The sequence below is a fragment of the Neovison vison genome, chromosome 6 (genome assembly GCF_020171115.1).
Source record: "Neovison vison isolate M4711 chromosome 6, ASM_NN_V1, whole genome shotgun sequence".
Classification (NCBI taxonomy): Eukaryota; Metazoa; Chordata; class Mammalia; order Carnivora; family Mustelidae; genus Neogale; species Neogale vison.
Genome location: NC_058096.1, coordinates 83,982,916 through 83,995,058, shown reverse-complemented (window position 1 = coordinate 83,995,058; position 12,143 = coordinate 83,982,916). Strand labels below are relative to the sequence as shown.

The window sequence follows — 12,143 nt, the reverse complement described above, 5'->3', positions numbered from 1 at the left end:
CATGAGTCTGTGGGGTTGGCTCCAAAAGTGCACTTCTAGAGCACAGGCCTGCTTTCTGCCCCCTGGAAATTCCTTTTTATGACAACACAAAACACAGACACAAAGGAAAAGAAAAGATCATCTCTGGGAGGAAATGGATCAATAATAGTACTCAACCACATTTTTACCAAGACTTGTTAAGTCCAGTGTATTAGTTCCACAATACTTTCTCTTGCTAATCTAAATTTAAAGACAAGGAGCGCCTGGGTGGCTCAGTGGGTTAAGCCTCTGCCTTCAGTTCGGGTCGGGATCTTGGGGTCCTGAGATCGAGCCCCACATCGGGCTCTCTGCTCAGCAGGGAGCCTGCTTCCCCTTCTCTCTCTCTGCCTGCCTCCCTGCTTACTTGTGATCTCTCTCTCTCTCTGTCAAATAAAATCTTTAAAATAAATAAATAAATAAATTTAAAGACAAAAGATTCTCATTACTCTCACTCCACCAGATTCTGCAGATTCTGGGAGGCAGACGTGGAAAGAAATCTTACCTTCTGCTGGTTTTATGTCAGATGTCCCAATACCTTAAAACTGCAGAATCTTCGGAGCAACTACTCCATGGAAACCAACTATAGGGGAGGAATTTAAATTTCAGTCTACCCATCAAGATTCTTTTCAGCTAGTCTAGGAATTGAATTGGTAGGTGACAGGATTGGTAGGTGACAGATTAACAGGAGAAAAGTTTTATTATATGTGCAGAGAGACCCAACAGTGCAATTGAGACATAAAAAACTGGGTAGTTTATAGATAGATAATCTGTGAGTAATAGATAGGACAAAGAAAACTTAACTTTGATTAACCAATTAAAGAATTCTAAACTGAATTAGGGCTGAGGGAGTAAATTAGTAACAAGTTATAAGCATTGTTTATACAGATTTCTTGGCTCTAAATTTCCTATCTCTGATAATAAGGATGTTTCTTTACCTTGTGGTACAGAGATGGTATGGTGCCTTTTCACATCAGAGATTCATTTCCTGCTGTTTGGGAGAGAGGGTGTGGTCCGAGTGTCCTTGTGCACAGTCTTGTCTCTTATGCAACTTTTATTTAGAATAATCAATATTCCAAAGTGGGACATTTTGGGGGTGGTCTGTCCTTGGCTGCTACACATTTAATGGAATGCTTATATGAGTGTCTCAAAACCATTAACTAGGTTCCTTGGCCAGTAAATGATTAGGAAGCATCAGCCTTAAAATATACCAAAATACTACTTTTAAGTCTATACTGTAAGAAAATTAGAAAAGTTTACACTGAAAAAAATTTTATAGACTACAACAAAATAAAAAGAAACTTTTTAGATTTAATTTATGTATTTTTCTATTTAAACCCCTTTGTTTCATCTTCCCAATATCCACCTGATTTAAAAAACCATTAAGTATCCTAAAATACTGGAAACAATTATTTAAATGAAACATATCTCCCACCTATGTAATAATGCAAAGAAAATATTTTTCCTAAAATATCCATCTACAAGGATTAAATCAGGTCAAAACCAAGCAACAAGCTCCTCTAACTGAAATCCCCTAAATAATCCTCAAAAAAGATACCAAGGGCATAATAATGTCAATGTCCTGTGATCTTTAATCAACTTTTTAGTATCGCATTAAGGGCTAAGAAAGGGCTTTCAGCTTTCTAGTCTGGCTCATCTCAAAGTCCTCTTCTTCTTATGAAGGAAGAGGAATTCTACACATAGACAATAACATACACAATTGTCTACATTTAGAAAACTTCCAAAAGTAAAACCAACTAAATATCTCTTACTAATATCATCATTAGAACATGATCCACAAACTCCAAAGTTGCTGACCTGAATTTATTAATATTGATTTTGCGAGCTAATGCAGAGAAAAATTACTTCATTAGCCTTAACATAAAATGAAAACTCTAAATTCCGGAAGTCTTCTTTCATTAGGAGGCTAAACTCTTCTGACTCACTGAGCCAATGGCAGGTATACACAGCATCACATTTATCTTTCTAATCTCTAGAACTTTCAAAATTTAGGATATACAAAATAATACCTGGACTTTGTCTGTATTCCACTGCCTTCCACTGTTTCATTTTTCCTACCTGAATTATGAATTTTTAGAAATTAAATAAATTCTTCTGAAAGTCATTTGGAAGCTTCTGTATTTGCCCTTGAATGATAGTTCTCCATCACGTGAGTTTATTCCACAAATTTCTCTCAGCTTAGAAAATTCTCTGACCTGTTCTATGTATGACCTTGCCTAGATTTCAAAGTACTACAACCACCTATTCACTGCCTAGCACTTATTTGAATGGACAAATAAATGAATGAATGTTCACAATAAATTGTAAATACAACAAACTACTTCAAGGGTACATTCCAGTGTTATTTGAAGACACCTGAAGCAGCAATTAAAGCTCTCATTCACCAATTCCAGTTTTAGCAATTCAAATAGTTGTCTTCTTACAAAAGGATATACTTCGGTTTGAAGTGGCAGAGGGGTGGGAGGTTGGGGTACCAGGTGGTGGGTATTATAGAGGGCACGGCTTGCATGGAGCACTGGGTGTGGTGAAAAAATAATGAATACTGTCTTTCTGAAAATAAATAAATTGAAAACAAAAAACAAAACAAAACAAAAAAAAAGGATATACTTCTGCATTGTCACAATTTACTACTACCTGGTGGTGGCTAGTAGTAGCCACTAGCATCAATTTTAAAACTATTCCAGATTTCAAAAATACTACAATATGAAAAATTCTAAGACTTCAGTATTAAAACTTAATGATTTTATAACTAAATAATCTAAGAGTGAGCAGGGAGGAAAGGAATGACAGAAAATTGACCACATTTCTTTAAAGACAAAGTTATCAAACTAAGAACCTATATGGCCCAAACTCTAACATCACACAAGAGAAAATGAAAAATATGACACAATAAACAAATCTTCCATTTCATGTCTTGGAGGTGCAGGGAATACTGGTCTTTAAACTTTCTTGTATATTAGAAACTTTTGATCTTGATCCAAAGAATCTGAGTATCTAGAGGCTGGACTGGGCATTTCTTTTTAAAGCTCCCCCTATGATTTTTAAAGTGCAGCCAGATTTAGTAGGTTGGGAATCACTGCAATAGTTTAAAAAAAAAAAAAAAAAAAAAGAATCCTCATTTGTGAATATTCTCATTAATTTTTCTTTGCTACAGACCTTGGTTGCTATGTGGTCTTTACTAATTATAACCAAACTAATTAGCAAGAGATGCAGGGTCTGGTCCTAGATCTATCCCTACGTCATCCTACTGCTATTACTCTGCCACCAGCCAGGGCTGTGTTTTTGTCTATGAGATGCTGGTGTAGGATTAAATATCTAGGTTTTTTTCTGATGCTCTATCTTTACAAGCAGAATGTTTAACAAGTTAAAAACACATCAAATCAAAACTTATCCATCTTAGTTCCATTTTCCTAACTGTTGGCAATAGCCAGAGAAACTGCACTAAATTCTAGGAAGGTTTTTCCTCATCACAAATAATTTTCAAAATCATTGTCAATAGCATGAGATGCTGATGAAATGCTAAAGCCAATATTATTCAGGCTTCATGCTACTATAGCAACAAACATATTCATGGGGAAAATACATTTGGTTTCATGAATACAACTAATTACCAACTTGAAAATTCAGCAAGCTGTGTGGTCCCAGACAAGTTATTTACCCTCTCTGTGCTTCTGCTCTTTCTATTACAAAATGGACATAGTTACAGTACTGGCTTTCATAGGGTTGTGAAAACTAAATTAAATGCACTTAAAGCATTAGGCAGATACTTTGAAAACATGCTCAAAACTTCAAAAAATCTTTTTCTAGAAACCTTAAGTTATAAAGCCGAACCTGTAAATCAAGAAAAAGAAAGGAACCATTATTTTATTTCTATTATCCACTAAGAGAAAGGACTAGGAAATGCCTTTCCCATCAGATCATTTGGGGATGAAGTAATCCTTAACGATATGGTAGAACTGTCCAGGAAAGTCCAAACTAGTCTAGAAACAAAACTTAACATTTGTTCTTTCAGCATGTCAAGGAATACAATATAGGATAAACTCCCAACAGACTCAAATTCAGCTAGTGTTTACCAAGTGAATGAAAATGACCAGACAGCAACTATGTAAATTCTATTTTATTATTCAGAGTTGCAGAAACATTAAAATAAACATAGGTAAAAATAGCAATATGCAAGGGTCTGCTTTTCATTTTAACATATCCACAAGAAACTAACATAAAAAGTAGGCATTTACAAATTTGCAGAAGTCACAAATTGAAGCAATCACCTGTATATAAAACAGCTAGAAACCTACTAGCCATTGTAACATCCCCATGAAGAATCTGGAAAATGTTCTATATTAAGAACATATGAAATCCACCAAACAAAAAAGTCTTGTTCAAGTGTGCGTTGGTGGTACAGTGGTGAGCATAGCTGCCTTCCACAAAAGCCTGCTCATTAAAAGAGGACACTTCCCCCAAGAACTGTCATGATATAAGCAATTCACTTTCAAATTGTTGCTTAGCAAAAAATTTTTTAAAAATTAAATAGGTATGAGACACAAAGAGATAAGGCAACTATGACAAAATAAATTATTATGTGATAAACTAATTGTTAACAAGACTGTTCCTTATTGAGTGGAAGATGGAAGATGGAAGATATTGGCTATTCTCTGTACTATCTTTTTCAGCTTTTCTATGTTGAAAATTCTTAGAATAAAAAATTCGGAAAGGAAGTTTACATACCATTCTAAACTTAGAAGTATAACTGATGTCAGTCTCTTCTTCACTTAGATATTAAATATATTTCAGTAATAATCATATTTTATTTGAGGTTTTTCAATGAACTATAAAGCCAATCCACAGATTTGGGATATATATAGAATTATTTTTGAATATGATAGAAGCTCCTGAATGTAAGAGGAAGGGCTTCTAAAATTTGTTTTAGCCTGAATTCATTCCATCAGAACCCATGAGAGTATATAAATCTTGCAGATTCAGTTATAGCTAGTCAACTTAAAGTGAGGGAAGTTAGTTCTTGGCTTTTCCTTTTTTTACAGGGAGTTGACCTGTAGCTTCTAAGTACTTATTGATGAGGTCTTCTTGTGTGGACGATGAACAGGGCTGATATCTGCAGTACTCCATTGTGTATTCTCCCTTTCCCTAAGGAGTTAAAAAACAACAGAGATTTTGTTTGCTTGTTTCGGTACATCTACCAAGACGGGATTTCACACATTTGAGCACTGTGTAGGGCGGTTTCTTAAAGAGCACCTGAGTAAAGTATAAATATCTGCTTACCTCTGTGCATGACCTAAGTTCAGTGGAATAACCAAACATATCATTTAGAGGGACCTGAAAACAAACACAGGATATTCTGGTATTGCTTATTGAAAAATATTTGAGTAAAGTACAGAAAAGCCTTAGGCATTTAATTCCTTTAGTCTTAGGTTTCCACTAACTCTTGATTAGTTACTCTTGATTTTACTCCTGATTTAAAAGAATTAAAAGCCAGAGAAGTATATATTTGTTTTACTGAAAGTATAAATCTTATTTAAAAATACTTTAACGTGGCAGTCACAACTAGAAACCAAATCCTTCTGTTTCACAGGGTGGACACCACTCATACCCACTCCACACTCTGGCTGCAGCTCAAACATGGAGAAGCATTTCTTCTGTGAAAATGTTACTACAACTTTCCTCTGGACACCTCAATAATATGCTGATAGTAGTGTCTTTTAGGAGGCCTTATGTAATGTGATATACACTTTCTTCCATGAGATTTAAGTAAAGCACAGGCAATGGAACTCAGTATTATCCAGTAAATAAGAGATAATGTGATAAAGCAGTTATACAAATGAAACTTATAACAAGAAATAAAGACAACTTCTATACATCTAAGAAAATGACATACTCATCATAAAGGCCCACATAGATCTTATTTTTAGTTTTTGCATTTAAGAGCTGCTCTAACAGCAAATTATAGAAATTGCCACAAATACAATACTCGAATAGCTAGGAAAATGTGTCAATTAGCTCTACATTCTCCAAAACCAACTCTCCAAAACCAAAAACTAGCTCTCATTTCTATCTGCGGTTACTAAAAGCAAGATTGTCAATGATCAATAGTACTTACATCGGCATACAGTGTAAAATAGTCCTCAATCCCATCTTGTCCTGTGATTACCCCATGGCGTCGGTTAATTCCCGCAATCACAGGTCCTTGAAATTCATTTGGGGCTATGATTTCCACAGACATAATAGGTTCAAGAATACATAATGTTGCATTTGCCAGAGCTGGGTTAAAAAAAATACACAAATTAGTTTATTAATCTTTAAACACGTGGGAACTCTCCCCTACCCAGACATACAAAAGAGAGAGTGCTTCCAAAGGTACACGCAAGTGATGAGGCTCAAGTATTTGATCTGGACTCTTTTTTCTAGTAGCTGTAACAGTCACTCTCCTAGATGGAAATTCCAGTAAGACAACACATGATTACAGTATTAATAGTTCTAAACTATATTTTTATCCTTAAACATCACTAAGCTGCAGAGAATATAAAAGGGGTCTTCAAACGACATTCAATCAAGTTCTTTAGCATCTAAATTATCCAGCTGAGGGTTACTTATTCTCCTTCTCTGAATACTTTCAGGAGTAAAAACTCTCACTGTTAAGTCTTTGTTTGTCCAGGTAAACCAGTTCCTTATGGTTGGTCCCTGGAAGACAGTTATTTTTAACTGTAAGAGAATAACTTTTATCATATATTTGGAGACAATAAACAAGTCACACCTGAGTTATGTCTTTCCTTTCCTAGGCTAAACATTTTCAACACGTGATTGAGAATCAGAAGACCAAGTTTCTAGTTTCCGCTCTGACCTCAACAAGTTATATATGCCTTTTAGAAAAACAAAATGTGTCCAGGCCTCAAGTTTCTTCACCTATAAAATGACAGTGGATGTGAAGAGACATTTAAGCACTGAAACGTGTGTGTCCAAGCTTATTTTTATTCCCCTTAATATATAACCAGAACACTTCTTAAAGTGACAAATGCCAACTGAGGGTTATATTTAACAATGTGGAGAGAACAGAATAACATTTCAAACATTCTTATCGAATTTGTATGTTATGATAGTGTAGAATAATACTTCGGCTTCAGACTGGATGAATCATCTCTAAATAAAAACTTTAAGCAAAATCTAGAAAAGATGACAAAGAAAATATTTTAAGATAACCACAGCTTTCCAGGCATCAATTTGTTTAGATTAATCAATTAATTAATTAATTGGCAATCATTCTCATAGAGTCATTAAAGCACTTCTCCTAAAGCCACTAGTAGCTTAAGTGCAATAATTATAACAACAGCAACTTAATATGCTTGGATTTCTTTGAATTATTCTCTAATTCAAATCATAGCTCAGACCTACCTTTGACTAATTAGTCCTCATTAGTGAATTTTGTTCTAAAAAAGAGAAGTAACTGAACTTTGCAGACTCCAAAGCTTCTTCAGCTAAGCCCCCCAAAACCCCACACAGACGTGGAACACAGCTAACAGTTTGGGACTATAGAAATGGCTCTAGCTCCTGCAATGTCTGGGGTTAATCCAACAGCAGAGCTTCCCTGGCTCTAAAGAAATGCAATCCATGCAGAAGAAGACACCCAGAAAGACAGATATGAGCAGATGTATTAAGATTTAGAACATGTTACCTCATGCTTTCAATACGTCAGTAATATAAAAGAGCGAGATTGTGAAAGGGTCATATTTTAAAGGGAAGAAAGGGCCAGGTAGACAGTGCCCATCACTTAACTGCTGAGGATGTCTTGTCCAGTTCTCAGTTTCATATTCTCTCATCCTTCTCCTTTCCCTTTAAGTTCCTCTTTCTTCCTCAACTCATCTCCTGACTCACTTCCAAAGAAATCATGCCTTCTTCTAAGCTGCTGTGGCAAGACTCTGGAGTGAATTCACCCTGCTGTATTCAACAGTCACACGGCAGCTCACTCCTAAAACCTATGTTTCCTCAAGCAGATCCGTGTGGTCTATGGCTTTTTAAGATAGCAAGTAAAAATACCAACATCATCACAGGTACTTTTAAGCCTGTGGTGGTGAGAAGGGTGGTAATATTTTTATATCAACCACTAGGAATAATGCTGATAACACCATGCCAGGTGTTGAAGAGGCCGTTTGAGGTGGTGTTCAAGGGCTAGGACTCTAGGCTGGTTTAGCTCTCAGCTCCACCACTATCATGTAATCTTGAGCCATTCAATTAACTACTCTGAGTCCTATTTTCTCAACTGTAATGTCACTGTGAACGTAAGATACAATAATTCATGCACTCAGCATAAAACACCACACATAAGTGATCAATAAATGTTATTATGAGTACTCGGAGACAAGAAGCTAGGGAACAGTGGCATGGCATAGTACCAGGTCAAAGGCAATCCAAAGGAAAGCGTGACTAGCATTCACTGCCCAAGTATGCACGTGCAAGTTTTCAAAGATGTTCCTGTATGGAATTACTATTTCCAAGCAGCCTGGGGGAAGTTTCCACACAGTAAGTATGGAGCAGAGCTGGGATCTAATCCCCAAGCCCATCACCTAATGGGGCAGGAGCTCAAAGAAGGGGTGCTATCAAGTTAACTGAGCTAACCTTTACTTCTAGGGCTTTATTTCTCTTGTTGGGTGGCTACAAGTTTGAGGTTTCTGGGAAGACCAAGCATAGTGCTCTAAAACCTGGCCACAGAAGAAGATGGCAATGGTCGCATTTGTAAGGTGAAACACGCCCAAAGAGAACATTCAATTTTAGATTCAGTTTTAGTTACATCACTGATTCATCTCAGAGACAAAGTTTCAACTGTGACCCAACAGTTCCAGTTTGCATTTGTTTTGAAAAAAAAAAAAGACAATCCAAACTATTTTTCTTCCAATTTTGAATAGAGAATGGCTAATAAATCTAAGCTATTCTGATACTGGGCTCATTTCACGGCATTTTACCCCAAAACTCTCATATGGGATTCAAGAGAGGTTTGCATGAAAAGCTTATTTTCTTACTAAGCTAAGGAAAACTTCCTTTTACCCTATACACTTGTCCTTCAATCATGGATGACTGAATAACAGATGAAGAAACAGCAAAGTAATTCATTTTTCATGCTAGCATCCTGATTTGTACATAATTATCTGGCAAAAAAAAAAATTTCAATTACTATCTAGTGTTTTTCCTATGCACACCTACGAGGCAGTTTTCATACTTAATGTCTGTACACTTAAAAAATTAAAAAGTAAAGATCACATATTCACCAGTTTAGCTAATATACACAGATGTACAGGCTGTTTTCATGGATGCACATGTGTAAATTATGGGCATATATGTCTGCATTTAGTTATAACTCTTATAGGAGCAATTAAAAAAGAAGATGAGGCTTTTTGTTAACTGACAACCATACCAATTATCTGGCTTTGTTTAAGCTCTATCTCCAGGACAGCTACTAATTTCCAGTCAAGAAGCAGCATAGAATAATTGGCGATTTCTAATTTGACTATACTTGTAGAAGGTATTGACATGGATGGAACTGGAAGAGATTATGCTGAGTGAGATAAGTCAAGCAGAGAAAGACAATTATCATGTGGTTTCACTTATTTGTGGAGCATAAGGAATAACATGGAGAACATTAGGAGAAGGAAAGGAAAAAGGAATTGAAGTAAATCAGAGGGGGAGATGAACCATGAAAGACTATGGACTACAGGAAACAAACTGAGGGTTTCAAAGGGGAGGGGAGTGAGGAGATGGATTAGCCTGGTGGCAGGCATTAAGGAGGAAGAGAGCACAAGCATGTGGAGTGAAAAAGGGAGAAGCAGGCTCTCCTCTGAGCCGGGAGCGGCAAGTGTTTTAATGTGAATCATGCCTTCGAAAATCTTTGTGACTTAATTTCCCTTTTTCCTATTAACACAATCTTCAGATTACGACAAGATTTCCAGATCACAGATTTCAACTGCATTTTTAACAGAGCTGGCAAAAGAAAATGAAGGACTTTCTCTCCCTTTCACAACTGAGAAACTAATACTCAAATTATTAATAGCTGCCATTAGTTTAAGTATATAAGGAATAAGCAACCAAGTCAAGAAATGAGCAATCTTTTCCAACTACTGCCCCATACCTGGTCACAGATGCAAACAGAAAAACAAAATGAAGTCCAAAATTCATGTAGAATCAACAAAATTGTAATTTACAGAATGCTTAAAAAATATTATGATTAATCTAATCTTTACTGTCCATTTTGACTGCCTCTGATAAAAATGTTTCTGAAATGTTTCATAAATCATAATATAATTCTCCTGTCTAAAGATACTTATGGACATTATTAATAATATGGAAGAGATGACAAAGAGAATACATTTTCTGGGTCCAGGACAGAGGTTTCAAGTTCCTTTGTTGAATAACCCTGATGTCAGATTGCTGTGTTATTTGCTCTTCTCTCTTAAAAGCAAGAATCAGATACATTTGCAATTGTTTAGGTTTCTGGTTCATCAGGGTTTTTAATACACCAGTTATTCTGTGTGGAAAAGGTTGACAATTCCAGCAGTTTATCAAGAGGTCTGCACTGTGAATAAAGTTTACTGAATTCCTTCAAAATATGTTGCCATCCACAAAATGCCTAAAAGCCTAAAATGTCACACTTTACAAAAATTACTTAAAATTTATGGATTTCCTGATATCTGAGTAAGTCACTAAAAAGAGCATGATGGCAATGTTTCTATAAAATATCTCTTAGTACTCCAAGCATATCCATCTTCTTTATTAAAAACACAACAGCCAAAATATGGAAAAAGCCCAGATGTCCTTTGACAGAGGAATGGTAAAGATATGGCATGCTTATCTCTATCTATCTATCTATACACATACACACACACACACACACACGAATATTACTTAGCCATCAAAAAGATTGAAATTTTGCCATTTGCAATGATGTGGATGGAACCAGAGGGTATTATGGTAAGCAAAATAAGTCTATCAGAGAAAGACAAATATCATATGATTTCACTTATATGTGGGATTTAAGAAACAAAACAGATGAACACAAGGGAAGGGAGGATAAAATAAAGTGAAATCAGAGAGGGAGATAAACCATAAGAGACTTAACTTTAGGAAACAAATTTGGGGGTTGCTGGAGGGGAGGTGGTGGGCATTAAGGAGGGCACTTGATGTAATGAGCACTGGGTGTTAATGCTACTGACGAATCACTGAACTCTACTTCTGAAACTAATACTACACTATGCTAATTAATTCATTTTTAAAAAGTGGCAAAAAAACAGAACTTACAGGTTATCTCTAAATTTAAGCATATGACAAATATTAGGTAATTTAGGAGAACAAGGTAGGCTTTCAGTTTTGTAAGGAACAGAATACAGTAAGCTACCCTCACTTCAACTCTAGATTTGTCCACACCTGCCAAGTGCCCCCGGTGGGCTGCCTGGGACTCTGGGGCACAAGACTAAAACACAGCACTGCACTCAGAGTCTCTGACGGTCTGTCAGGGAAACACACACTGTGCTGCAGCAAACACAGGACACAGTACCTTGTTTAAGAGCACCTTCTCCTGCACGGATGAAAGAGATTTCATTGGAATCAACCATGTGGTGCGCCCCATCTTGCAGGACAAACCGGAGCCCAGAGAGCTTGTGTCCAGAAAGAGGGCCTTTCTCACAGGCATCCAAAAACCCCTGTTAGTGAATAAATACAACTTCTGGAGTCAGTGGATTTCACTTCCAGGTGAATTATCAAAAATACTCACACATTTTACTGCTCAGAAATTGAACATTTTTATGAATACTACATTTTACTCCTCAGAAAAAGAAGTTTTAAAAAGCTGAATAGCTTAACTACTTAAATTTTATTATTGTCGCATCTAGATGAACAATCCCTTGGAAAAGCGTTATCACTTAGAAGCGCGAGGTGGTCTGAAAGTGATGCTAAGAGTGCCGACACTTAACATCTTCAGAAATTACTTACCTCTTATAACCCATTATACAGACAGCCTGCTCTTAATTTTATAAGGAGGAAACAGAGGAAAAGCAAGGAAGAATACTTCCATCAAACGTGGCATTGATTCAACAGCTATGTCCTGAGCTCCCACT

At 36.2% G+C, this 12,143-nt stretch overlaps 1 protein-coding gene across 1 annotated transcript in view; it reads right to left on the bottom strand.

The window, feature by feature from the left end:
* Nucleotides 1–4,138: 4,138 nt before the first annotated feature.
* GFM1 (G elongation factor mitochondrial 1) overlaps nt 4,139–12,143 on the bottom strand; it is a 43,412-nt gene continuing 35,407 nt past the window's right edge. The window contains exons 15-18 of the mRNA XM_044251684.1: nt 11,585–11,729; nt 6,149–6,309; nt 5,314–5,367; nt 4,139–5,178 (exon numbers count right to left, since the gene is read on the bottom strand). Of these exons, the coding sequence (XP_044107619.1) occupies nt 5,047–5,178; nt 5,314–5,367; nt 6,149–6,309; nt 11,585–11,729 (492 nt within the window). The 3' untranslated portion in view covers nt 4,139–5,046. The remainder of the gene's footprint in view (nt 5,179–5,313; nt 5,368–6,148; nt 6,310–11,584; nt 11,730–12,143) is intronic.